Source organism: Rattus norvegicus, chromosome 3 (genome assembly GCF_036323735.1).
Source record: "Rattus norvegicus strain BN/NHsdMcwi chromosome 3, GRCr8, whole genome shotgun sequence".
Lineage (NCBI taxonomy): Eukaryota > Metazoa > Chordata > Mammalia > Rodentia > Muridae > Rattus > Rattus norvegicus.
Genome location: NC_086021.1, coordinates 133,832,660 through 133,860,171, shown reverse-complemented (window position 1 = coordinate 133,860,171; position 27,512 = coordinate 133,832,660). Strand labels below are relative to the sequence as shown.

Genomic DNA, 27,512 nt, shown 5'->3' with positions numbered 1-27,512 from the left:
TCTGGCAGGACCACATGGTGCTTCAGTTCTCTGCTGGAGTAGAGGCTGGGCAGCAGGAGGGAGTGTGGACTCCAGAGACAGCACAGCACACTCACCTCTGCCTTCTGTCACCAACCTGAAGCAAACTACATTTCTTTTTTTCCCCTTTTTTCTTTTTTTCTCCAACAAATTCTAACCTCCTTTAAATCCAAAGGTAAGGGCAAGTATAAGTGAAAAGATATGACACTCTTTAATCACATATAATTACATCACATAAATGTAGCACAGCATATTAAATGCCTCATATAATGAGATATGCCCAAAATGAGCAAATAGCTTCTGATCTGTCTCTCTATCAGGATCATCTCTTAAAAATGCCAAAATTCAAATTTCCCATTAAAAAAATACAATAAAATGAACAAGGCTGGACTCTCCCCGGGGTCCTCTCATGGGCATCACGCATGGTTATTACCCCAGGGGAAACAAGGCTTGGCTGCACGCTAGCGAGCACTGCAGAGCACAGGTCAAGAGGGCTTGCAGAACTAATGGATGGGCTTCTGTTTGGCCTTCTCTCCAGAGCGTCTGGCCTCCTTTATCAAGCGGTACATAAAGGAGTAGAAGAACAAAAGGTTGTCATATTGTCCTCTGTACTCCTCCTTCTGCACGGCTCTATGGTAGTCCACCAGGAAGTAATAAATGGCTTCAATTGTGGAAAGGAAAGTATCTGGCTTCCCTTTTTGATGGCGCCAAAAGCAAGTTTTTCTTGTTTTCAGTTCAACTTGTAATAACTCTGCCAAACAAACAAAGGGAAAATATAAATACTTCTTAATCACATTATTATTGAGAACCATAACTGTTACAATGATATGTGTTGAAAACGATGATCTAATTGCTTCAAGAATTTTTTAAGTGCCATAAGTTCCTTCTATTCAACTCTAACAAGGGCATCATTTTAATGCACATACATATAGAAAGGACACATGCATGGCACAGAATGGGAGCCTGTGTATACCTAACCTCCCCGAGTCTCATACCTTATATGACATATTTAAACCTAACAGTGTTGGGGAGCCTTTTACCTCATTGTTCTCGCCTGCTATTTTCTGGCAGCTTCTTTTCATGTTTTGATTTGTGGACAGAACTTGATTATCGACTTGCAAAAAGGATTTAATTTATTAGATAAAATGATTTTATTCCTCAACTAGTTGCCATTTTGATTCACTCTTTTTTTTTCTTTAGATTTTGTTACAGGCTCTCACCAGAGAGGAGGAGGGAGACAAGTGCAGAGGGAGGAAGGTGAAATGACTGTGAGGATGTCTGAACAAGACATAAAGAATCACACTATAATACATATAAGTAGGTATATAAATATACATACATACTTGATATCAAAGTTTCTTGTCTGAGTTGATAATGTTCCCTCTGAGAACCAAAGATCTAACAGAACCCCCAACACCAGGCACGAGAAGCCCCTTTTTGAGTTGTTGTTGGTAAATGTTGTCTAAGAGACTCAAAAATATAGATGTTGTTAGTATCCTTGGTTGCTCCCCAGAGGTGGAAGGTTAGACCCTACTGCTGAAGACACCATGCACCTGCAGACATAGGGCCCTGAGCAGGCCTAAAAGCTTCTTCCCTGAAGACTAGCTTTCATGAAGACTAGAAGACGCCATGCGAGCTTCCAAAAGAGGGAAGCAACCAACAGTCCTACCCAACTGCGATGCTAGAAACTACAGCAACCACCAGCATGGCACAATAATCCCAAGGGAACGGTAGTGGCAGCCATCCTGGGGATAACTAACAGCTATCTAACCAGACTTAACTAAGCCCACTACAGTGGGAAATCATGCCTCATACTTGAAACATAGCCATCTTTCCAGGGCTGGTGAAGTCATGGATCTTGGAGGAGAATCTATTTACTAACCCAGCATATTCCTTAACTATTTTCAACATGCCCCCAAAATAAATTCCATAAGAAAGTAAGAACAGACAGAATATACCACACTATGATAAAAGCTACATATGACAAACTATAACCAATGTTCTAAACAAAGGAAAACAGACTATTTTCTCTAAAATCTTAGACAAGGGTACCCATTCTCCTGATTCCTATTCCATATGATTCTGGAAGTTTTAGCTAGTAAGATTGGAGAAAGGCAGGGAGGATGAAAATTGGAAAGAAGAAATTAACCTATTGCTTTTTACAGACAATGTGATTCTACCTTAAAACGCCACATGGACTTCACTAGAAAACTTTTAGGTCTGATAAACACACTCAGCAAAGGATACAAAATCCAGTAGCTTTAATGTACACCAATGATGGACTTGCAGAGAAGGAAAACAGGGAAAAATATTCCACTATAATTGTCTCAAAAACCAAACCAAACCAAACCAAAGTAACCCAGATAACTAGAAACAAATTAATCAATGATGTAAGAGATCTCTACAAGGTGAGGAGTTGGGGGAAACCCTTTTATTCATTGCTGGTGGGAAGGTAAACTGTGTAGCTACTGTGGAAATCACTGTGGAGGTTTCTCAGAATACTAATAATAGAGCTAACACACAGCCTCACTATGGCACCCCGGAAATAAACCCAGCAGGCATCTTCTACATTCATCACTGCTGTTTATACAATAGCGAGGAAATGTAGTCAGCCTATACGATTATCAACAGATCAGTGGATACTGAAAATACATGGAATTTCTATTTGGCTGTAAGGAAATAATAAAATTTTGAAAACTGCAGAAAAATATATGAAATTGGTAAACACTATGTGAAGTGAGGTCAGCTGACTCAGAAAGAGTTCCTCAGTTACTCCTGAGGAGGCAGAGGAGGCAGGGACTGAATTAGGATCTGCAGGGACATGCTTTCCATGGTTATGAACTAGCACAGAAGTGAACTGCATGTTTTCTATGGGAATTGGGAAGGAGTAACAAACCATGCATACAAATCTCATTTTAGGCCAACCCAAACAAACTGACTTTGGATAGTAGCAGAATAATTCTATTTATAGGTTTTTCAAGGACCTTTACTTGTGTTCTTTCATTTGAACCTCGTAATTACCATATAAGGTAGTAAGTAATAAGAAAAAGCCCAGACAATCTTCAAACTGAGGAGTGACTTGCTGCAGTAAGGGGACAGAGGGGCTGTGGCGGATTGTGACTTCTCAGTCATCCAAAGCAGAGGCCAAGACGGATCATCCAGTAAACTGCAGCACTGAACTCTCCAAAGTGTTAGAGCCCACAGGTGCAGACTAACTAATTAGCTAATGAGCTAAGTCAGGGAAAGGTACTGGGAGGTTCCTTTAGCTTGGAAATGGTGACAGATTGTAGTGTGTCTTTATTTGAGGGGCCTTTGGCAACCATGCAGTACCAACTGAGTAGTTCTCTTGCCTTCTGGTCACAAAGCTATTCAATACGTGGAAAAATCTTAAAGCTTTTAGAAAAAAAGCACTTGAAGTATGGAGGAAGGTACAAAGAAACAGGAGAAACAGGATGAGCCCCTGGACTACAGACTACTACTGTGTTAACTGGGGGGCAGGTAAAGTAACTGAAACCGTTACTGGGAGCTCCGCATGTCATTCCAGCGGAAAGGGCATCGAGGGCTAGGAGATGGCCCAGTGAACAGCAGCCCACTTGCTGCACAACAGCCTGAGAACCTGAGTAGATCCGCAGTCCAGGCAGAGGCAGAGGCACAGCTACATCCCTACGCCTGTGATGAGATGGAGGTAGTGGCTGGAGGACACTCAGGAGCTGTGAGTCGGCCAGTCTGGTGCGGTGAGCAAGAGGCTCTGTCTGACGCATGGTGGGAGGCAAGGAATGACATTCAACATTATTCTCTGAGCACTACATACAGTCAGTGCCAGGCATGTGCCTACATACACATAAACACATGTACATACACATATGCACAGGCATCCCATACACATAAACACATGTACACAAACACATGTACATACACTTATGCATAGGCACTACATACACATAAACATATGTATATACACATATGCACACGCACCACATACACATAAACACATGTATATACACATATGCACTGGTATCACATACACATAAACACATGTACATACACATATGCACAGGCATCATATACACATATAAACACATAGGCATGTGGAAGTTTTTCTTATAAAAGACATAGAAATGGAGGTAAAACAAATGAAACTCCTGTAATACTGAAGCGAGTTGAGACTACCACTGTGAACTCCCGGTACGCACTCCTGTTTGTTTCCTTGGCTCTGTCCATGAAGACACGGCATGTAGTAGTCACCTGACGTGACTCAGCTTCTAATATCCGACCCTAGTGAAATGAACCGCAGGTTTTAAGAACATGGTGAACCAGCTTACGGCAGGAAGGGAGTTAAGTGGGTTTGAGACATGCTGCTGCATCTACCGAGGCAGTAACTCCCTAGGCTGGTGTCAAGGGTCAGCTCACACATGCAGCAGTAACATGACTAAACTGTCACCTTATTTGGCTTCTCAATTTAACGATTGACTGAGGCAATGATCCGTAAATACTAAGCTCTGCTGAGAACGCCTATAGCCTGGAAGCTTTATGCCTGTACACTAAAGGAATATAGACTTTCACGGTGCAAAGATCCGGCAATTGGGCAATCCCACCAACTGAGCAGTTCTTGTTAAATTAAGTAGTTATATAAGGAGACAGCTTGTTTTATATGGCTCCTGCCTGAACGCAGCAGTAAGTATAAAACTTGAATTCAACATGCATGACATGCTCAACCAAACAATTCATGAACTGACAGGGAAAGCCCCAACTATCATTAATGACAACAAACAACAGATCAAACTGGATCAGCTACAGACAAACCTGAATTTCCTCTTAAAGTATCCTAACTATGAGGCTGGGGAAATGGCACAGTAGTTAACAGCACTTCCTGCTCATGTGCAGAACCCAAATTTGGTTTCCAGCACCCACGTTAGAAAGCTCTTATCTGCCTGTAACTGTAACTCCAAGGGATCCAATGCCCTCTTCTGGCCTCCATGTGCTCCTACATGCACATGTGCACACAAACACACATACATACTTATACATTTTAAATAATGTAAAAAGTATATGAAACAAAGTATCTAGACTGAGTTTATCATGACAAGACATTCAGTCAACCAATCTGGCCGCTTTACCAAAATCTAAATTTTTTAAAAAGGAAACTGCTCTAGATTAAGACACTAAGCTTATACAAGCATCAAAAACTCTGAGTTTAAATGCTGTGTCAGAGGGAAATGTGCTACACAAGCCATTACTGTATTTATTGAAGAGATGTGAAAGCAGGCTGTAAGTTAGATATTATACAAGTTCTGCTAATTCTCATAGGAGAACCAATGGCATTTTATTTATTACGTAGGAGTGTTCTTATTTTCAACAGATCTATAGTATTTAGATAGCTGTTTTGCAAAGCCTACTGCTTACTTTAAAAGGATTTCTCCAGCAATGTCCACAGATGCATAAACACACACACACACACACACACACAAGCACACACGCGTACAAACACAGACAGACACACACACACGCATACAGAGACAGACAGACACACACACATGAGCATGCACACACACACACACACACACAAGCACACACGCATACAAACACACACACACACACACACACACACACACACACACAAATACAGAAAGGGAGAAGAGAAATGGAGCACATGCAAGCACGAACAGAGCTTTTCTTTTGAGGGAGCCATAGATGTAAAGTTGTTCTAAGTAAGAGCTGGCAGGGGAGGAAGCCCGAACACAATCCTTACCCCGAAGCCGCTCATCAGAGGTGATCTGGTTTGTCTGGCTCCAGGTGCTGTCAATAAAGACAACTCTTTTCAGCTCTGGGCCTTTGCCCATGCTCTCATTCAAATGCCAGCCTTCCTGTGCCTCAGTCCTCACGAGCTTACGAGGTGGCATATCCAGGTCGTCAGCTTTGTCTCCACTTTTACTTTCGATCCGTTTTTGTAGATGGAAAGAGACATCTTTTATTGAGATAGACTGAGGTCCAGGAAAAACAAGTACAACCTAAAACAAAGGAACTCAGGTTAGCTACATGTTACTGTGATCTTCAGCAAACTCTGCCTTAAACCCTAAAGAAGAGAGATGCTGAGTGTGAAAAGAAATAAGCATTAGGTTGACTCTAGTATTTGCTTTACCATATATATAAAGCTTTTAGCTCATTCCTAATAGCATATAATCATATTATACTACCTGGAGAAGTTGCTTCAAAACAAGTTTCTCACTAATTGACAAAGCCAAGTTAACAGTATCCCAAATTTAAAAACAAACTAACAACAACAACAACAACAACAACAACAACAACAAAAGACTCATTTCTGTGAAGTGGTGCTGTACTCCTGTAATTAATTCTAGCACTAGAGATGTAGGGACATGAGATCGGGGCCAGCCTGGGCTTCCTAAGAGTTACAGGCCATCCAAATAGACAAAAGACAAAATACACGATACTTTTTTAAAACAGCCACTGAAAACTGTTCAGTGAATAAAAACCATTTCCACTTGTATAAAGGAAAATAAAATGATGACAGTAGGATAAAGTAGTCCACTGTGGGGGCGGGGAGGGCTGTGAGACATGCTTGATGGCCTCACATCTATAGAGCTGAGACCAGTGCAGACCACACAGGGAAACTGTCTAAAACTAGAATGCAACAGTGTGTTCTACTTAATTAAATAAATGGTATTGAACTGGCCAGAGAAGGATACACAAACGTATAACTAGAGCAAACTCAGATATTACTTGTAAATATAACTTTCTAAATAAATTTAAATTATATAGAGATATAAAGTTATACATCTCAACGTATACATGTAAGTATATATTTATTTTGAAATATTAAATAAGAAAAAATATATATCTCAAAAAAAGTAAAAAGGGTTTACATGCTTGTTTTGGAAGCACCTAAAGACTATTTTTTTAAAATCTATTACAAAGTTACTTTTTTTGATAGGAAGGCTACTAACATCCCACCAAAATGACTATTTTAACTAGAATATGAATTAGGTATCTAGGTATGCCCAAGGAAGACAGATAAGCAGCTATAAGAAATATCTCAATATTTATATACTAAAACTCTTAATTTGGTGAGAATTCCTAAAAACTACTCTGAGGCAGTCTTTTTCTTGTTCCAATGACAGTTAATTCAGTTTCCCAGTCTGTATCACATTAGAGCATGCACAAGCAATACCAACAGGAGAATTCTGAGGGGGAAAAGGAGTCGCAGGATACTGGCAGAGAGTAAAGACCTATTTAAAGGTAAATTCCTCTAAACACACACACACTATATTGCTAAGAGGACACTAAATCATGTTGGAGTTAAGAGTTCCCATGAGGGTGTAAGTGCCAAGGCACCCACCTCGTGGTCCTGCCCTTCATACTCCGGAATGCAGGGATATGTGTAAATGTTCACAGAGTCCGGCGCCAAGAGCTTTGCGTGCACAGCCGTGCTTTTGCCGTCTGTTTCATTCGGATGCTTAATGATATCAATCTTCAGTGGAAGCTAAAAAAAACAAAAAGGCAAATGAACAGAGTATGAAATTGTGATATTTTGTCAGTATGCCCTCTGAGGCAAATATTCCAAGCTCACACTGAGTTCCTATGAACACACCCACAGCTAAACATCAGTCGCTCATCAATGTGGACCATGTACCTGAGCAATGGCTTCACCCACACGTGTAACCACTCTCACAGCAATGATCCAGGCTTCCTTTACCTAATACCTACATGTATTCAGTTCCTCACATCTCAGCATCCATGCCAAGGACATTTTAAAAAAATAATTCCTATCAAATCAAGCTTACTTTATGCTGTTTTCAGAAGAAATGAAAGCTTAAATGATACTTCAGACTTAAAATTCAAATTTAAATCCTGTTCCCCAAACATTTTTTCAAGTCAAAGTTACCTGAAATTTTGTGATCCTTGGCAATACATTTTCACAGCACAAATTAGGCTGCCAATAGAAAAACCAGCAACAGAATAAGCCTTAAAGGGCTTTATCACAAATAGCACCACTCAAGTTATATTTGATACAAGTTTTATCTCAAAAATACTTGCCCAAGTATTTCCTTACATATTATGTCTTACTTCTGTTCAAAGTTAAGTTACCTTGGATTTCTTGGGCTAAAATGTTTTTTACTATTTAAGTTTCTTCATTTGGTAAGTATATCAACCATCTCCAAGACCCCCACTTCATACAAGGAAAATAAGATCTCTATGACCAGATCCTAGAGGGCAGCCATTTTACTCTGGAATGTAGAACTGTTTTTGTTGTTTTGACCCACACATGTGCTTAGTCTGCATTCTAATGGGGTTTAGTATATAGTATACGTGTGAACGAGAGTTACTATATAGTTACGTGTGAACTAGGGTCTAGTATATAGTATATGTGTGAACTGACTGCCCCAATCAAGATAACGTTCAGCACTGTCCAAAGGTCTACAGTATCTCATCCACTTCCTTCCCACGGGCCAGCTGTCCCTTCAAGTTACTTGCTCTGGAGCCTTTTATAAATGGAGAAATAAAATATCTTTCCACCTGGTGACTTTGAAATGCCTAAAGATAATGCTTGTCATTTGTTCTGCAGTTCACCACGTTCCTGCTACGGTGAGAGTACTTGGACAGGCAGCCTCAAGGTACAGAGGCCATGACTGGGCTTCTGAAGTGGGGCAGCATTAGCAGAGATAGAGCACCACACAAGGCAGCATGGTGGGTGGGGTCTTGAGAGGAGAGAGTTTGCCCTGTGGAGAATGACTGAGGGTCTGAGAGGAGAGACTGACCCTTCAGGTGCCCCAGGGCTATTTTCTAAAGGAACACTTGCTGCGCACACAAAGTAAACCAAATTTCCTTCCTTTTTCTTTCTGGACAGTGAGGTGAGGACAAGATGTAATAAAGCATATACCTCAGAGGAATGCAGGCACAAAGGCACCTCCAACAGCCCCCGATTAGGACTTCAAGCACTACTTTCCCTTTTCATTTCCACTTTCCCAGTCATCATTTAGGTTACAGGGCCAATCACATGAAACCAACATGACAATGTCTAGTTGTAGGAGAGTCACCATTTAAGTAGGCAGTTCGGGGATTATTTTACACAGGTCTGCTCCTGAATGAGCACTGCCTCAGCGATCATTCTCTTCCCCTTCCCCAGGGCCTCTGAATACCAGTCAGCTTTATCTTAGTTCCCAGGAAGCAGGAAGGGGGAATGACAAAGATCAGGACAGATGTCTACTCCTAAAGTAACTATCTAACAAGTTGATGAGTAGAGTTAGAGTAAAGGCTATCATCAACTTCTCATCAACTTTACATCAAGAACACAGAATTGATTTTAAAAAAAGAATAAAAAACAAGACCAAAGGACACAGAACCAAATGTTATTAATGAATTTTTCAAATCATGTAGACTAATTTAAAGTGTAATCAAAAGGAAGTTTTATGGACTAAAATCTCTAATTATAAGGCAATTACACAAAGTCCATGACCTCAGGGCCCAGAACATCACAGTTTTCAATGAGTAAGTCTGAGGCTTCTGGCAGTGTGATACCAGGGCACACCAAACAATGGGAATTTACATTTGTGCACTGGTTCATAAACATCTGACAGGAAAACCACATTAGATACTGACAGGGGAGAGTAAACACTACAGTACTGACCAGACCAGAGGGGAGTTTGGAAGAGATATTCTACTTTGAAATATACACCAGATAACCATTTGTCCTCCAATGGCCATGTTTCTGACAAGAGACTCAGCTATATTAAAGCACCACCAGCAGGAAGGTACAAGTGCTTGCCCCAAAGCAAAGTCTTTCAAACAGGGCTGCTAAGACTGAGAGTTTCTTTTCCCTTCTGAGGTTTTCTTTTTTATCTTTATTCAAGTCTTAGAGTTTTCAAATTCTGCATCAAATAAAGGTATGTCTGATTTATTCTTGTCTTAGTTACTTTTTATTGCTGTAGCAAAACACCATGATTTAGGCAACTTATAGAAAAAGTTGGAGAAATGGCTCAGTGGTTTTAAGAGCACTGACTACTCTTCCATAGGTCCTAAGTTCAATTCCCAGCAACCACATAGTGGCTCACAACATCTGTAATGGAATCCAATGCCCTCTTCTGGTGTGTCTGAAAACAGCTACAGTGTACTCATACATGAAATAAATCTTTAAAGGATGGAGGGAAGGAAGGAAGGAAGGCAGGAAAGAAGGAAGGGAAGGAAGGGAGAGAGAAAGTTTACTGGGGATAACGGTTTCAGAGCATTAGACTCCATGACTATCATAGCAAGGAGCATGACAGCAGGCAGGCAGGCATGATGCTGGAGCAGTAGTTATGCATTTACATCCTGAGACATAGCCATGATTCAAAAGGGAGCACTGGTATTTGTTCTTTTGAAACCCCAGAGACCATCTCCTCAGTGACACATTTCCTCTGATAAGACCACATCTCCTAATCCTTCCCAAAAAGTTCCACCAGCTGGGGACCAAGTAGCCAAATACATGAGTTGACAGGGTCATTTTCATTCAAATCACAACACTCTAGACAATTTTAGGATTAAGAGGGACTTACTCCTTACTCCCAAGCAGGCTGTCTGAGAGCAAACACTGAAAGTTTATTTAAAAGCAGGCTGTCTGAAAGCAAACACTGAAAGTTTATTTAAAACCAAAGTAAAATCTAGAAACAACATTGTCTAGATTTTCTGTTTCTCTTAACACATATTAACATATCAAATTTTATATGTAGGCACTAAAATGCACTTTAGAAAACTATACAGTTGCTGGAATCCTTTCTTAAGTACTTCTACTAAATAGTAGGCATTGACACTGATTTGTAAAATAATCCTGTTGTTAAATTTCTATCAAAATAATAGCTCTATAAGTATAACTTTTTTCTTTCCAATCTACATTCCTTTGTTCAGAGCATTAGAGGACATGACCATCATAGCAGGGAGCATGACAGCAGGCAGGCAGGCATGGTGCTGGAGCAGTGTATCTATGTATACACACACACACACACATATACATGTACACACATATACACACATATACATACACACATATACACACAGATATACAAATACACACATATACACAAACATATACATATACACATATACATATACACACACATACACGTATGTACACACAACATACACATATGGTCTCTTTTTGAAATGCATTTTTCTACTTTCAAATGAGCCTCTTACCTGCACAAACGGGATCTGCTCAGTGGGCACATTTTCCACCGGGACATAGCATGTGTAGCAGTAGAACATCCTTGAGCCACCACATTGAAGACACCGTGACCTCCCACTTTGCTGAGCCTTATGAAGCACCTCCTGAGACGCTAAGCATAAGTGTTGAAGGGGGTCCTCTGATGCAGTGGAAGCAGTTTGTGACTGTTTCGTTTCTACACAGTTTGCATTGTTTTCTTCACTTTCTTGAGGAACTACAGATGGACTGAGAGCCATTTTTTTCTTTGAACCAAAGTATTCTGTTTCTAAAGCGTGTATCATAGGTACACTGTAAAAATTAAAGTGAGAAGGAATGAAATATCAACATTGTACTGTTATTACAAATAAAATTGCCCAATATAAGTTACACTGTTGGGCTTAGTATTTTTCAATAGATATTACTAAGTTCAAAACCCACTAAGTTGATAAGCTTGAAAATACAAAATTAAAAACCAACTCAAAAGAGCAATTTCAGTTACTCTTGCAAACTATTCTTTCATAAAAAAATGGAAAGTCTATATTAAAGATGATTTCAAATATAAAATGTAGACACTGACAGTACCCACTTTGTCCCAAACATAGCAATTTTGATTTAAAAATATTAAGAATATAAGACTTGCTGTTATTATTATACAGAAATACATTCAACTATGTAAATTGATTGACATCCTATGACACCAACTCTCATGGGGAATCTAAATAAATAAAAGGCTGCAGTGGTATGAGGAAAATCATTGGGTATTATGAATGCGCGCGCGCGCACACACACACACACACACACACACACACACACACACACACACACACACCTTTTTTCTTTTCCCCCTGATTTCTGACTTAAAACTCCTTTTTCAGGAGAGATAATAGAAAGTTCAACTTTAAATTGTTCCAATATCATAGAAGATGAACAAATACCCATTTCAAAATGGATTTTGCCTTATACCTTGGAAGGGGGGAAGCCAAAGGACCTGACAGGCCCTGACGATTCCTTTTCATTCTGTTAGCAATTAAGCCTATAAAACACTCTAATAAACACCCGAATCAGGGCTTCCAGGAGCTTCTGGACAGTTGACTATGCGGCGGCTCACACAAAGAGGAACTCATGCACACACTGTAAGAAAGCACACCTGGGCTGCACTGGGAGGAAGCCCCTGTGCTTGGGTCTCTTTGCTACTTCTACCTGCCTGTATATTTACATCTTTTAAAATGTCCTTTATGATAACCTTCAAATGCGAGCATAGTGTTCCCTGAGATCTGTGAGCCACACAAGCAAATCAAGTGCATCTGCAGAGGGGATGAAGGAATCCCAGCTTGTAGCTAGCTGGAAAGGGATTCCGAAGGCTCAGTTTGACTTGGAATAAGCTGGGACAATCTTGGTGACTGAATTGTGAGCCTACGGATTCTGACACTGTCTCCAGTAGTGCCAGCACTGAATTTTATTAGAGGACATCAGCTGGTGTCCACTATACAATTACTCGCTCACTTCCTGCTAGGGGTAAAATGTCACATGTATTCTTTGTGATTATGGATTATATGTGATTATATGTGATTCTAATACCTATGCTAACGCTGAAACAGCTAATAACAATTACATCTGTAAAATATCCCACGGAGTGAAATATTTGCTCTTAGACTTCTAAATGTTTCAAAAGTATATACCCTTCAGATTCGTTCACAAAGATAAAATAGTGTAAGAACTTTCCCACTTAGTACTTTCTGTATAGGTTATATATGTGCATGTGTGTATGACAACAAGCAATGAGAAAAGGGGCCACGGGAGCATGTGAGTACACCTATACTCAACATCAAATACATGCCAGCAGATGCAGCTGGAGTTGGGGGGGGATTGTTGGAAAGAATTAGAAAACAAAGACAATTCCTAGGGAACTAACAAATAACTAGTGTCTTGGCAGTCTACTCAGCAAGTTAGACTAAAAGAGTAATTTATAACATCTCCTTCCACTCAATTTCTCAAAAAAAAATGATATTCATGTGGTTTCATCCTGTCTCCTTTGCACATAACATCTATTTTTAGGCTTGAAGTCCAATTCTAACTCGGTTCCTTATTAAGTCACACAGACAAAGACAATCTTTTACACATCTGACTACTTATCTCTGGTCCACCTATTTGATATGAACAAACGTGCAGAGAGGGACTTTTCAATGAGGTTTTCCTCTGGCAAAAGTGCAATTATTTCCGATTTACCTATTCCTGATATTTTTTTTTATACTTTTAGATGGATTCAAATACTTGCCAACTAAATTAAAACCGTTCTGTAAAAGGCATCCAGGATTTCTCTGTCTACTCTTCTTTGGGGCTCTACACAGCCCGGCACAAGGCTAACTTTTCCACCACACTAAGCCGATTTGCTTTCCAAGGGAACATTCCTTAAATCTCGCCTATCTTGAATTGTGGACTAATTCAGGACCAGATAAGACTCTTTTCAATAGTTGTTTGTGAAGTACTAAGAATTGGCCATATAATTTGATGAGGTATAATATCCCATTTTTAAAAAACATTCAAGATACCGTTTTTTAACACAAAACTAGAATCCCTTCCCACAGAAACGTTATATGACAGGCAGAGTGTCTTGTAAAATTTTGCATTTGGAGTTCAATCATAAACAGCCCTGAAATGCTGCAATATTTCTTAGGCATCCCCATCCTTACCCAACCTAGCAACGCAAAGTGTTACTATACTTGTCTCACATGCCCAAGAAATAGACACACAAGAAAAGCTTCTGCTTATCAGCTGATGTTAACAGCACACATCTGTCTTCCTTCTTCTGCAACCACCCTGAAACCACTCCAGTGCCTGAATTACACATCCGCGCTCACAGGGAGTTGGCTGTGCCTGGAGTGAGCAACGCCGACTTGGGGAGCCTAATAAGGCTTATTTAGGCCCCAGACCTTTCGAGTCTTTCCCCACAGGAACGCCACACGCAGCGTTCGCCCGCAGTAAGACCTTCGCTGGGCCTGTCCGGTGTCTGGCCCCAGCTACCGGACTTGAGGGAAGGCCAACCTGCACCACGACGAACTCTCGGTCCGTACGGCCTCCGCTCCACGCGCCCCGCCCGGAGTGCTTTCCGCAGGACACCAGAGGGCGGGGCCTGGCGGTTGCCAGGGCCAAGGCGAAGCTGACCGCGGCGCATGCTCAGAGGGTGAATCCCCTGGGCGAGCCGGAGGAACACGTTCGGAAGTCCCGCCTTCCTTTCCTCTGTGAACTGTCCCAAAGGAACCGTCGGCTCTCTGCTGTGATGCCCGTTTTCCGCTCCCCCCGGGACTGGGTACGAATTCGGAACAGCATTTTCAAAAGTAGTTTCCTTGAGTTAATGAGGAGCTAGTAACTCCGCTTTACCTCACCAAATATTTAAGAGAACTCGGACTTGTAGCTTTAGGTGGTTGGTAGTTTTCTTAGGAAAACCGTTTACTCATTATTTGCTTTGCGTAAAACTCGCAGAGTTGGCACCTACTGTATTTTTCTGCTTTGAAGGCTAATGTATGTGGATAAATGATTAAATTATTTTTCTATGCCCCACCTCAAAGAAACCTAAATAATAGTTGTTAAATTAGAAACAAAACTGTCATATATCAAGCAATTTATTTAATGAGCGGAGAATTATGAAATTAGCCAATGGGAGAAAAAGAACAGCCTTGTGTGGAATCACAAATGACAAGCCAGGACACTGATGTTTACCACGCCAGAATTTATGTAAAAGTTTTACTAGAACAATAGACAACAGTCACCATGAATTCTCAGGATCACACCCTTAAGTGGGAGTAGGGCTCATTTCCAGCTGTTAAAAGGAGTTGCCTGGCCATGAGTGGCAGCCATACATGAATAGAGCTTAAACGGGACTGGAGGGAGCCTTATAACAGCCCTTCCCCTCCTTTAGACTACTCTTTGGGGATGAAATATCAGAGGCTATTAGCATCAGCAGAAAGAGGACACGCACATGCAACGCCCCCCAACCTCCCAGGGAGAGAGGGAGGGAGTTCATGAAGCCACATCTTGAAGAGTAGTTAGAGTATAGGGAAGTCTTTTCAACTGGAAAGGGTATTGCATAGGATATGTTGTTTTACATCTTAACCTATTTATAAACAGCAATAAAAACTTAAGTCAACTATACTGCAGAGCTACAGTGATACCTCACATCTGTAATGGGGAACCAGGAGAATCAAGAGATTGAGGCCACTCTAGTATTCATAATAAGTTTAAGGCCAGTCTGGGCTGGGGAAGACACTATATGAGACAAAACCCCATACTTTTTAAATAATGAAATTATACAGGGCAGAAAGCCATTATACTTAGTATATTCTTAGTAAAGTACTACATAATAGAACTTTCAGTTGCATGTGCATACAGATATACTTATGTGCAGATATACATGTATATGGCAAGCATCCCTATGTCTGTGTAATTACCCCAAAGTACAGTAGTTTGACACAACCATATGGTCTAGCGCATGGCTTTTTCTCTTGTAACTCAGTTGGAAAGACTGAGCATACTGTCAGGATGCCTATTGATAAATTCACTATGCGGCCTCAACTTACAGTGAGGCAGTGGGGTAGCAGACTTAATAGCTTAGGCTGGGAGTCTGTCTTAGAGTTTCTGTTGCTGCGATAATACCCTGACTAAAAGCAACTTAGGGAGGAAAACAATTTATTTGGCTTACATTCCAGGTCATAGTCCATGGATGGAAACAAAAGCAGGAACTCAAAGCAGGAACTAAGACAGAAGCCATGGAGGGGCACTGCTTCCTACCTTGCTCCCCATTGCTTACTCAACCTGCTTTCTTATACAGCCAAGAACCACCTATCTAGGGGTGGCAGTGCCACCTGTGCCCACCCACATTAATCAGCAGTCAATAAAGTGCCTTCAGACAATCCGATAGAGGCATTTTCTCAGTTAATGTTCCTTCTCCCAGATAACTCTGATTGTGTCAAGCTGACAAAACCAAACCAACCAAAACCAAAACAAAAAGCAACAACAAAAAAACCCAAACAAAGAAAAGAAAACAAGCCCAACCAGGACAGACTTCAAACGGAATGTGGCAAAGAAGGCTGAAATTGCATGCCCTTTTTAACCCATCAAAAATAACAGTGTTACCTCTCTCCTATTCTTTTGCTTGCAAATAAGATTTTAGGCCCATTCAGATATTAGGAAAAGGAACGTAGTTCGCACTTCCAAAAGGTTTATCAAAGAGCATGCAGCCTGAAAGATAAACTATCATAGTGAACTTTCAGCTTATCCCAGGACACCACAAAATATCAGTGGCTTAATATGACAAACTTTTCTGATAAAAGATTGCTATAACTGTCCCTAGTTAAAAGAAAAAGTAGGCTCTGGGTCACAGGCTTCTTATTTTTCAGTCTTTTGAACACTTCCTAGGAATTGGGGTCATAGCATATCTGACAATATAGAAATATAGTAACTCACAAAACCATACTCCAGGATAGGCCTTCCTCCCAAGAGTAGTTGTGCAGCACAAATTGGGCTGGATGAGGTTTTTGTTGCTGTTTGTTTTTAAGATGGTGCCAACTCAAAGTTGTGTTTGTAGGAAGTTGAGGATGGAGAGGGTGTGTCTGGAAGGAGTTGGGTAAGGAGGTGAATACGATCAAAATGAGATTCTCAAAGTAATTCAAGTGTTCTACTTAGAAATGAGCTATCAAGGCTTGAAAAGACTCTAATGCACATTATCAGCTGAAGGAAGCCAATGTGAAGAGGCTATATACTTGTGATTCTGTGTTATATCACAGTGCAAGCATTATTCACATTTGTGGTGATGATGGATTAGCCATGCACATGTGCCGCTTCTCCAGTCAGTCATGTGTGCTAAGTGTGTAGCAACAATGTGTGCTAAGTGCTATCCTATCTAGCTTTGTGTGAGTACATGTTGCCATTGGCATGACAAATTACATTCTGGTACATTTCACTCAATGGAGCCCCATAATTAAGTGACTAATAATTGATGCCTGGTTCTTTCATGTGGTGATGCATACCTGTAATCTCAGCTACTCAGGAGGCTGGGACAGGAGGATCATGAGTTGAAGACCAATTTGGGCGACATAGTAAGTCCTTGTCTCAAACAATACAAAACAAAAAAACAAAAAAGCCAACGAACCAAACAAACCAAAAGCCAAAACCAAACAAAAGTCAGAAAGGCAAAAGGTATTACTGAATTTACAGAGATATTTTTAAATGTTAGATCCTTAGCAAGAATGTGGTTTGTAAAGCTTTCTACACTTCGGTCAAAAATGAAAATCAGTATACAAGCATTTGGAAATCTTTTTGGCATTGCTTAACTACAGCTGACCCAGCCATCCCCTGATGAATTAGAGATTGTATGCCAGAAGACATAACAAGAACGTTCACGTTGATGTGAGGAGTAACATGAGTGGGAATTGACTTGAGTTCCCCAAAAGTAGGACAGACAAATAAACTTTGAAAGTATTATACACTACAGTGTTAAACAAGAGTCATGTTCTTTCATTACATGAGACAGCATAGATGGTTCGTACGGTTATAATGTCAAGTTCAGAAGCCCAGGACTGTTTATTTTGTTTCCTCCAGTTCCATAAGTCTTTAAGGAGAAGCTTACTCAGGATGGTAGGAATTAGTGTGGCCATGCTGCATGAAAGAAGAAAGGCTAATTGTGAGGCTTTTGCCTAAGAGTAGGGCCTGAATTACTCAGAAGAGCTTTAAGCTCTTGTTCTAATTCAGCAACGCCTTATCTAAGGAATATTGTGGTAGCCCTGAGCAAAAGCTGTCCACTCTGTCTTGAGACAGTGTCTTGCTAAATTTCCTAGGAAGACCTGGAACTTGGAATCTTCATGCTGAGTAGCTGGGATTCTTGTTCTTTACTGCCAGATCCATCTAAACATGCCATTTCTTCACACACTGTTATTCAGCCTACGCTGTACCATCTTTAATACATTTAAGCTTGTATACCCTGGTCTGTTTTTGTAGGTGTCTGATGTGTATTGACAACATTTCCCCTGGATTATGGCTCCAATTCTTTCTGGGGTTATTCTGTAATTGTACCATTGAACATTATGTAACAATCACGTAGAACACTGAGATTTAAGAGTTCTGAGTTTTGGCAAGCATCAGCCTTTTTCTTTCTTTGGCTTTTTAGAGTAAAGGGCTGATCTGTAACTTTCTTAGAATGAAAGGCTGCTCTAGAATCTTTGAGTTGAGTTGAGTTTTAGAGTTAGCTGTAACTTTAATTGGATTGAGTTTATTCGTGATTTACTCAATCTCCAACCTCTTCTAATTACTTCTAATATTTTCTTGACATTTGAGCTATGGGAAGTTTGAAGTGAAGTTTGTTCTTTTTAAAATTCTGTTCAGGTTCTGGAATTCAAACATATAAGAGTCAGTCAACCTGTCCAGTTTTCCTCTGTGTACATTCTTCCTCCATTTTGACTTTGTTGGCAAAATTCCTAGATGAGGCTTGAAGGTGACACAGAAGGGTTGTTTAAAGTCATCTGCCTTTGAATTTGGGTATCTTTCCAGTTTGTTCCCTAAAACCATACTTATATCTAAGACCCAGAGAATCTCTCTTCATCTCTGAATTTATTTCATCATGACAGGCCACAGGAAGGTTCAGTGGATGGAGTTGCCTACCCCTCAGGTAAGAAAGCTATTGGGGATTTGTACTTATTTATAAAATATGTTTTCTTTCTAAATTTCAGATCATCATCTGGGCTGTCTTCATGACTTGCCCACTGTTGATCTGAGCCTGGTGCTGAGAAGCCCGGCATGGAGTTTAGAGCTTTGATAAGTTTGGAATGAAGGAAGCGTTACAACCTTGACCATCACTGTTAGCAGTATCTGCTGACTTTCATTAATACCTAGAAAAGAATGCTTGCTATATGACCTGGCTTTTCCTTAATATTTCCACAGAGCAGCTCTCTCCTTCTATGAGGAGAGATGTGTGCTTGCCTCTCATTTCTTAAGTCCTTTTCATATTATTCCAGACTGTGAATTTTATTTTGAAGTTGGCTAAAAGTTCTCTATGCATGTTTCATGACTTCGATTTATTTTCTCTTTCTTCCAGGAAAATGTGATATTATTTTCATGTTATAATTGAAATAGTGGGCTGGCAAGATGTTAAAGGCTAGGTTTACAACCAAAAATTTAATTGAAATAGTTTGATAGCCATTAAAAATAATAAAATAATGAAATTTATTTCATTTATTTCTAAGCCTTTTGTATACACTACTCCTCATGTCCTTTTCTGTCTGCTTAGCCCCAGAGTTCCATGTTTCCTTAATACTTGAGTTCATCTGCTCTTGATATTTTACATAATGATATTAATATATTCTAAATAATAGTAAGAGAATGACACATTCAATTTAACTCCAAATGTGTAATTAGTTTTATAGAGTATAGCCCTGTGATTTTATAGACTGGACCATTTAATAGGTAAATATACAATAAGTTTTTTAGTAAACTAAAATATGGTTTTATTCTTTTCAGTCATTATTAAGGTATATTAATTGGTTATTAAGGTATATTAAGGACTTCCAATTTTTTCTCTCTTTCCCTCTCTTTGGTTCCTCCTCACTAAATTTCATCATCTGGACATGTTCTTCAAATAGCTAGATACTTTCCTACTTATCTTCTCATCTGTTCATCAAGTGAAGAATACAAGTACTTATGAACTTGGACAGATGCTGTATATCATTTACGGTCTTCAGCTCTGATGTTCATAGTCTATCTCCCTGGAGACATGAATCTGCTCACTAGTACCAGGGAAAAAACTTTGTAAGCTTGGAGGTTGAAGCCCTTTTAGAAAAACAGTGCCAGTTTTTGTTTTTGTGTATGCTTTGTTTTAAAACAGGTCTTTCTGGGTAACTAGTTTAGTCTTGAATTTTCAATCTTCCAATTAGAAGTAACTTTTAATTTGATACTTTTAAGTGCTAAATAGGCCAATAAGGGCTTGGAAAGAGAGAGTTTTAGACAGGGAAATATCTAAGCTGAAGGAGGAATGTGTGCAAAGTCTCCACGAGATGGACTCAAGTTTATCTTGATACAATTTGTCCATGGTTGTACACATTTTCAATGCTCAGAGCAAGTCCTGCATAATATAAATGGGATCATGAGTTGTTAGCCTGGAGCATCTAGAGTATAGTCACAATTTCACTACTGTGGCTTTCCTGTCACCAAGAGGAATATTTATTAAATTTCTGGTTCTGGGTTTATTATAGATACATTCCACAACAACTCAAAAATATCTTGGAATTCTTATTAGAATTTGATATGAGAGCATTCAGCAATATTCATGTTGGGGTTTCTTGTAGAAGTAGCATCTAAACTCTTACCTCTATCCCTTTTCAAAGTGTATGGACTTTACAAAGTACACAAATAAATGTTTTAGAATATCTTACAAATTCTGAAAGTTCTAACTTAAATACCATATTTTGCTTTAATGGACTATGTATATTAAGTACAATCAGAATTAATGCAATTGACTGATTTTGCTTCATCAGAAAGTCCAAGAGCCCCCAAAGAGCTTTGAAGAATTCTTAAAGTCTCAGAACTGGGTGAGTAGGACTTTGTGTCCTTGTTTCTCTGCTGACACACCCTTTAAAACATCAGATATGTGAGGCGAACGTGATAACCACTACACTATGGACTTCTGACAGTGGGAGTGGAGGTGTCTCTGACTCTTTTGAGTGTTTTAAGAAACCTTTTCCTCCTACTGGGTTGCCTTATCCACCCTTGATATCAGAGTTTGTGCTTGGAGTTTTGTAACTTGTTATGTCCTGTTCAGTTGACATCCCTGGGCAGCCTAAAGTTTTCTGAAGGGAAATGCAGAAGAGTGTTCTGAGGGAGAATAGATGTGAGGAATAGTGAGACTGGAAGTGTGGAAGAAATGGGGAACTGCAGGGGTATGTATTGTATGAGAGAGGAATAAATTTTTAAAATATTAAAAATGAAAAAAAAACTATCAGCTATAGAAAGAAGAATGGGATCTGAGACAGTGTGTCAATCTGGGGAATGTTTGCTCATGTTTATTTCCTTTCAGTGGACTCAATGTCATGTTTAGTTCACCTCAGCAACAGTGGTGTTTGACATTTAATCCTATTAGCTCTGTGCATACAGTTCTGTGAACTTCCCTAAGATTTCTGTCTTATTTATACCTCAAAATCTGACAATTACTCTTAGCTAGCCACTCGTCATTACTACAATACTCACAGAGAGTTTACAGAGAGTGTACATTGGTATTCCTCCATTATTGAATCAAACAAATATTCAAGGTATGTTTTCATATTGAAAACTCCAGTTTTCATTGTTATGCATAATGAGTCTTTCTGGAGTTACTGGGATCACTAAAGAGTCCCCTGAGAATTGGGTAAGTTTGTTAATTTGCAGATGTGAAGCTAAGATTTGTCGTTGTACTTTAAGCTATGTCTGATAAAGGTTGGAATAAAGATGACAGTTCAAAAGACAGGAAAGGTGACTTTTTTAAAAAAGCATTTTTTTAGCCTTTATTAAATGTTTGCTATCCAAAAACAAACCAGTGTCTGGTTGTAGATCTAAATTAACTCACTTAATAGAAACAATGTTCTAGGGCAGGAGTTGGGGGGAGGGTTAATTTCATTTATTTATTTTTTTGCTTATTCACTTTACATCCTGTTCACTGCCCCCCTCCTGGTCACCTGCCCCCACAATCCTTCCTGAATCTCCCCTCCCCTTTCCTTCTGAGTGGGTGCCCTCCCATCTCACAGCCACCACCACCCCTGACCCCACCCCACCCCCACCCCTACCCCAACTCCTGGTATCCCCCTACCCTGGCACTTCAGGTCTCTCTGAGGCTAGGGGCTTCCTCTCCCACTGAGCCCAGACACAGCAGCCCAGCAGGTAGAACATCTCCTAGGTATAGGCAGCAGCTTCTGGGACAGTCCATGTTCAGTTGTTCAGACCCACATGAAGACCAAGCTACATATGTTCAAGGAGGCCTAAGTCCAGCCCATGTAGGCTCTTCGGTTGGTGGTTTAGTCTCCGAGAGCCCCAGGGGTCCAAGATAGTTGACTCTGTTGGTCTTCTTGTGGCGTTTCTATCCCCTTGGAGGCTGCAGTCCTTCCTCCTCTTCTTCCATAACAGTCCTCAAGCTCCACTCGTTGTTTGACTGAGGGTGTCTACTTCTGAGTTGGTTGGTGGGTGGGGCCTCTCAAAGGACAGCCACACTAGACTCCTGTCTGCAAGCATAACAGAGTATCATTAATAGAGTCAGGGATTGGTGCTTACCCATGGGATAGGTCTCAAGTTGGACCAGTTATTGGTTGGCCATTCCCTCATTCTCTACTCCATCCCCAATCCATGCATTTCTTGTAGAGAGGATATTTTGGGTCAAGTTGTAGGTAGGTTGGTGTCCCTATCAATTCACTAGAGTTCCTGTCTGGCCACAGGAGGCAGCCTCCCCAGTCTTCATATCCCCAATGCTGAGAGACACAGCTAGGGACATTCTCGTGGATTCTTGGGTGCCTCCCCTATCCCAGGTCTCCATCTCTTTCAGGAGATAACCCCCCCCCCATTGGTTTTAGATTTCCATTCGTTCTCATGGTAATCTGGACATCTCCTCTGCCCTTCCCACACCTGTTCCTGAACCCTCCCAATCCCATCTCCATCCAGTTCCCTCCCTCCATCTGCCTTCCATAGCCATTCCATTCCTGCTTCCAAGTGAAACTCAAGTATTTCTAAACAGGTCCACTTTCAGCACACCCCAATAACCTTTCTTTTCCACTACCTCTGGTGGGTGATGGACTAGAAAGGAGGTTAACACATTTAAGAACCATCACTAAAAGTAGGGTTGAGAAAAATTAAAGCCTACAGGATACTCCCACAACACTTGTGCCTCTATTGTACCAGCATATCTTGTAGGCAGGTCACTGATGTAGATTGCAGGGTTTATAGCTGCATTGATGGTTACCTTTCTCCTCTGGTAGAGTGCAGAATATCTTCTAGTAATGCGAACACTAGTCAGCAGTGGTAAAGCTCTAGTTAAGCTCTTGACTTTTCCCTATTTGATGAGATATATGTGTTGTCTTCTGCAATTGGGCCTTACTATTTGTTTATAAAGAGCAACCAGTAGCCATGGGACTAAGCTGAGATGTTTGAGGCCTCCTTGGCCAAACATTTAACAAGATAAAACCCATTCCTGGCACTGGAGGTTTCACATGGTATCAAATAATGTCCAGTTAGGTTATTGTCTCCCTCATTATTTGGTGACTCCATTTATATTTCTTTCATATAAGTATATATTTTGAGAAGCTTCTGTAATAGTAGGTTTCATATGACATCACCCCTCAAAATGGCCTTTAGTGTTAGTTGTTCCTCCCATATTCTCTCTTACCCGTCTCACCCATCTCACTGCCCTATTAATTCTCCCACTTCAGTTTTCCTCAGGTCTCTTCCATAAATATATATTCTATTTCCCCTTTCCTGGAGCATACTCCTCTCCCTGGTGGTCCCTTATTTGAAACCTCTGAGACTATATAGATTGTAGCATGCCTATGAAAGACTTAAATGATAATATCTATATAGAAGAGAAAATATACCGTATATTTGTTTTTTTGGTTTTTGTTTTTTTTGGGGGGGGGGTCTGGATTGCCTCACTCAGGATGAGTTTTCTAGCTCCATCCATTTACCTACAAATTTCATAATTTTTTGTGTAATAGCTAAATAGTACTGCATTGTGTAGATGTACCACATTTGCATCACCCATCTGTGCAGGACATTGAAGTTGTTTCTATGCCCTAGCTATTGTTAATAGAGTGGCAGTGATCATGATTAAGCAACTATTTATGGAGTATAATGTATAAGGTAATGCCCTTCTGACATATGCCAAGGAGTGGTATAGCTAGACCAGGTTAGATCTGCTTATAGCTTTTTAGAGAACTCTCTATACTGATTTCCAAAGTGACTGCCCCAGTTTTCAATCAGTTGTTTTCTTTATCCTAGCAATTCTGACTGGGGTTTGTGCTGTGTTTGTCTAATTGCTAAGGGTATTGAACACATTTAAAGTTATTCCTTAGTTCCTCCCACCCCCTCTTGAGAACTCAGTTTAGATGCTCAGTCTATTTTTAATTCTGTCATTTGTTTTTCTTGATTCTATTGTTTTGAGTTCTTTGTATATTCTGGATATCAAATTTATGATTGGAAAAGATTCTCTTCCACTTTGTGTGTTTCCTTTTTATTTCATTTATTTCTTTTACTCTAAAGTAAAGAACAATTATGTTATTACTTCTTTTATTTTTTTAGATTATAGTATATTATATCATGTGCCCCTTCTCTTTTCTTCTTCTAAAGTGTCCCACATATCTCTCCTTGTTCTTGTTTAAACTCATGGTCTCTTGTTTTATTAATTGTTGTTACATATATGTCCATGTATTTGTTCCTAAATATAACTCACTCAAGTCTATATAATGTTACTTGTATGTATGTCTTTAGGGATGATCATTTGGTGTTGGATAATCAATTGCTGTGCTCTTCCCTGGGAAAGACTTTTTTCCACTCTAAGCGTTCTTTATAGTTCTTTGTGTAGGTTGGAGGAGTCAAGAGCTTGTGCCCTGTCCACTTTAGCATGTCTATTGTCCTTGTTCAGCTCAGGTTTAGTGTGACTATGCATGTAGCTTCTGACAGTCTCAGGACACAATCTCACTGCAAACATCATTAACTTTGGTCTTAAAATTTTTCCATCCTCTCTTCTTCATTTTTCCCTAAGCCTTAGGTAAGGGAGCTGCTTTGGAGACCTATCCATTTGAAATGGTCTCCACAACTATGTGCTTTGACTGGCTGTAGTTTTCTGTAATGATCTCTATCTTGTTGCAAAGAGAAGCTTCCTTGATGAAGAGTAAGGACTACACTTACTTGTGGGTATAAGAAATAACATTTAGAATGTAGTTAGGGATTACGCTGGTTTAATAAAGTGGAAGGTGTAGATTCTGCTCCAAGATCCATGACTACTAGCCCGGGTAGATGGCTAGGTTTCCAGTACCAAGCATGAGTCTCCTCTTGTTAAGCAGATCTTAAGTGAGGTTAGTGAGCTGTTAGATACCACCAAAGTGTGTGTGCCACTACTGAACCCTTAGGGCTAGTTTGCCATGCTGGTTGTTGTGGTTCATAGGTATCACAGCTGAGTAAGTCTCGTGGTTACTTCTCTTTTGTGGAAGCTTGTGTGGTGCTTTCTGGAACCGTGAAAACGACTACTCAGAAAGAAGGCTTTCAGATCAGTTGTAGCACTGGGGCCTCTGGGTCATGCCTCTGATGTCTATACTGTCTTCAGCAATAGGGCCTTATCTTCCTCTTCTGGAGGAGAATTGAAAGCAGTGGCATCAGGCTATGTGTTTTAGAAGAATCTTGGACAGTCCTGGCCAACAACTCAAAAGAGGGCACCTCATGCCTGATGTTGGAGTTCAGTAGACGGTCTTTGGTTCTTGGAGGGAGCATTTTCATTTAAACTATACATGGATGTTTATACACAGATGTATATGTACTATAGGGTTTTTAGGTAGATAACTAATGGTATAATTCCTTGTGGCATTTTTTAGACATCCCTAAATCCTGTAAAACATATGCAGTTAGGTTTATAAACCTAGAAAAATGCTAAATGAAATAAACCAGACCCAGAAAGACCACACTACTACATTTTCAATTCACACACGGAATCTAAAGCAGTCAGACTCAGTAGTAGACAGTAACCTAATGGTTTCCAGAGGCTTGTAAGAAGAGCATAAATGCATTGAAAAATACAAAGTTTCTATTATATGATATGAATATACACTATATGTATGGTAACACTAGTTAATATATATTTTAGAATTGCCAAGCAATACTATTAGATTTCTCACCATAAAAAAAAACATGCAAAAACCTATGTGATGTAATGTGTTCTTGACTTTATACTTGGCTGGAAATTTCATAGCATATACAGATGTTAAAACAGCATGTTTATTTATCATATATATGTATAATTTTGCTTATTACATATCAGAAAAGCTGGAAAAAATAGAAGTAAAAATAACTATTGTGCCTTCTATTTTTCTTTCCTCCAAGCCAAACACTGAGGAACTGTCTTAAACTGTGGACTCATACTAAAAGAAATGAATTGTGAATATTTATAATTCTAAATTTTGTTATTTTTTTCTATAAAAGGTATTACTAGATCAATTGATGAAATTTCAATAGGATTTAATTTCAATAGGGAAATGGCATCAAGACTAGTTTTCTAATTATTTTTTTCCTTCTTTTCTTTATTAACTTGAGTATTTCTTATTTACATTTTGAATGTTGTTCCCTTTCCCGGTTTCCGGGCCAACATCCCCCTAACCCCTCCACCTACCCTTCTATATGGGTGTTCCCCTCCCCATCCTCCCCCCATTACCGCCCTCCCCCCAATAATCACGTTCACTGGGGGTTCAGTCTTAGCAGGGCCAAGGGCTTCCCCTTCCCACTGGTGATCTTACTAGGCTATTCGTTGCTACCTATGAGGTCAGAGTCCAGGGTCAGTCCATGTATAGTCTTTGGGTAGTGGCTTAGTCCCTGGAAGCTCTGGTTGGTTGGCATTGTTGTTCATATGGGGTCTCGAACCCCTTCAAGTTCTTCTAGTCCTTTCTCTGATTCCTTCAACGAGGGTCCTGTTCTCAGTTCAGTGGTTTGCTGCTGGCATTTGCTTATGTATTTGCTGTATTCTGGCTGTGTCTCTCAGGAGAGATCTACATCTGTTTCCTGTCAGCCTGCACTTCTTTGCTTCATCCATCTTGTCTAATGGGTGGCTGTATATGTATGGGCCACATGTGGGGCAGGCTCTGAATGGGTGTTCCTTTTGCCTCTGTTTTAATCTTTGCCTCCCTATTCCCAAGGATATTCTTGTTCCCCCTTTAAAGGAGGAGTGAAGCATTCGCATTTTGATCATCCGTCTTGAGTTTCATGTGTTCTGTGCATCTTGGGTAATTCGAGCATTTGGGCTAATAGCCACTTATCAATGAGTGCATACCATGTGTGTTTTTCTGTGATTGGGTTAGCTCACTCAGGATGATATTTTCCAGTTCCCTCCATTTGCCTACGAATTTCATAAAGTCATTGTTTTTGATAGCTGAGTAATATTCCATTGTGTAGATGTACCACATTTTCTGTATCCATTCCTCTTTTGAGGGGCATCTGGGTTCTTTCCAGCTTCTGGCTATTATAAATAAGGCTGCTATGAACATAGTGGAGCATGTGTCTTTGTTATATGTTGAGGCATCTTTTGGGTATATGCCCAAGAGAGGTA

General features: G+C 40.0%; 2 protein-coding genes across 10 annotated transcripts in view; one reads left to right on the top strand and one right to left on the bottom strand.

The window, feature by feature from the left end:
- Positions 1–206: 206 nt before the first annotated feature.
- Dtwd1 (DTW domain containing 1) lies at positions 207–14,404 on the bottom strand. 7 transcript variants are annotated; one of them, XM_006234914.5, is made up of 5 exons: positions 14,252–14,404; positions 11,203–11,518; positions 7,373–7,516; positions 5,768–6,026; positions 207–769 (listed from the first exon to the last, which is right to left on the bottom strand). In XM_006234914.5, the coding sequence occupies exons 2-5, from the start codon at positions 11,509–11,511 to the stop codon at positions 522–524; spliced, it is 960 nt and encodes a 319-aa protein (XP_006234976.1). In that variant the 5' UTR covers positions 11,512–11,518; positions 14,252–14,404; the 3' UTR covers positions 207–521. The 7 variants fall into 7 exon arrangements, with proteins under 7 accessions (XP_006234976.1, XP_038960493.1, NP_001380702.1 ...); XM_039104565.2 differs by having other exon boundaries at positions 14,236–14,310; NM_001393773.1 differs by having other exon boundaries at positions 14,140–14,302.
- The window catches only part of Fam227b (family with sequence similarity 227, member B), a 159,192-nt gene continuing 146,058 nt past the window's right edge, over positions 14,379–27,512 (top strand). The window contains exons 1-3 of one of the 3 annotated variants that reach the window (XM_039104564.2): positions 14,379–14,516; positions 18,826–18,866; positions 20,728–20,781. In XM_039104564.2, the coding sequence (XP_038960492.1) occupies positions 18,846–18,866; positions 20,728–20,781 (75 nt within the window). In that variant the 5' untranslated portion in view covers positions 14,379–14,516; positions 18,826–18,845. The remainder of the gene's footprint in view (positions 14,517–18,825; positions 18,867–20,727; positions 20,782–27,512) is intronic. The other 2 variants (NM_001013920.2, XM_006234909.5) reach the window with 2 other exon arrangements.

Excerpts from the sequence above, each read along its gene's own strand:
- Dtwd1 (XM_017591578.3), bottom strand. The coding sequence starts at position 14,057 with ATGTGTAATTCAGGCACTGGAGTGGTTTCAGGGTGGTTGCAGAAGAAG. Across the intron at positions 7,517-11,202 it reads AGCAGATCCCGTTTGTGCAG|CTTCCACTGAAGATTGATAT; the intron begins GTAAGAGGCTCA and ends TGTTTTTTTTAG. Across the intron at positions 770-5,767 it reads CTCTGATGAGCGGCTTCGGG|AGTTATTACAAGTTGAACTG; the intron begins GTAAGGATTGTG and ends TTTGTTTGGCAG.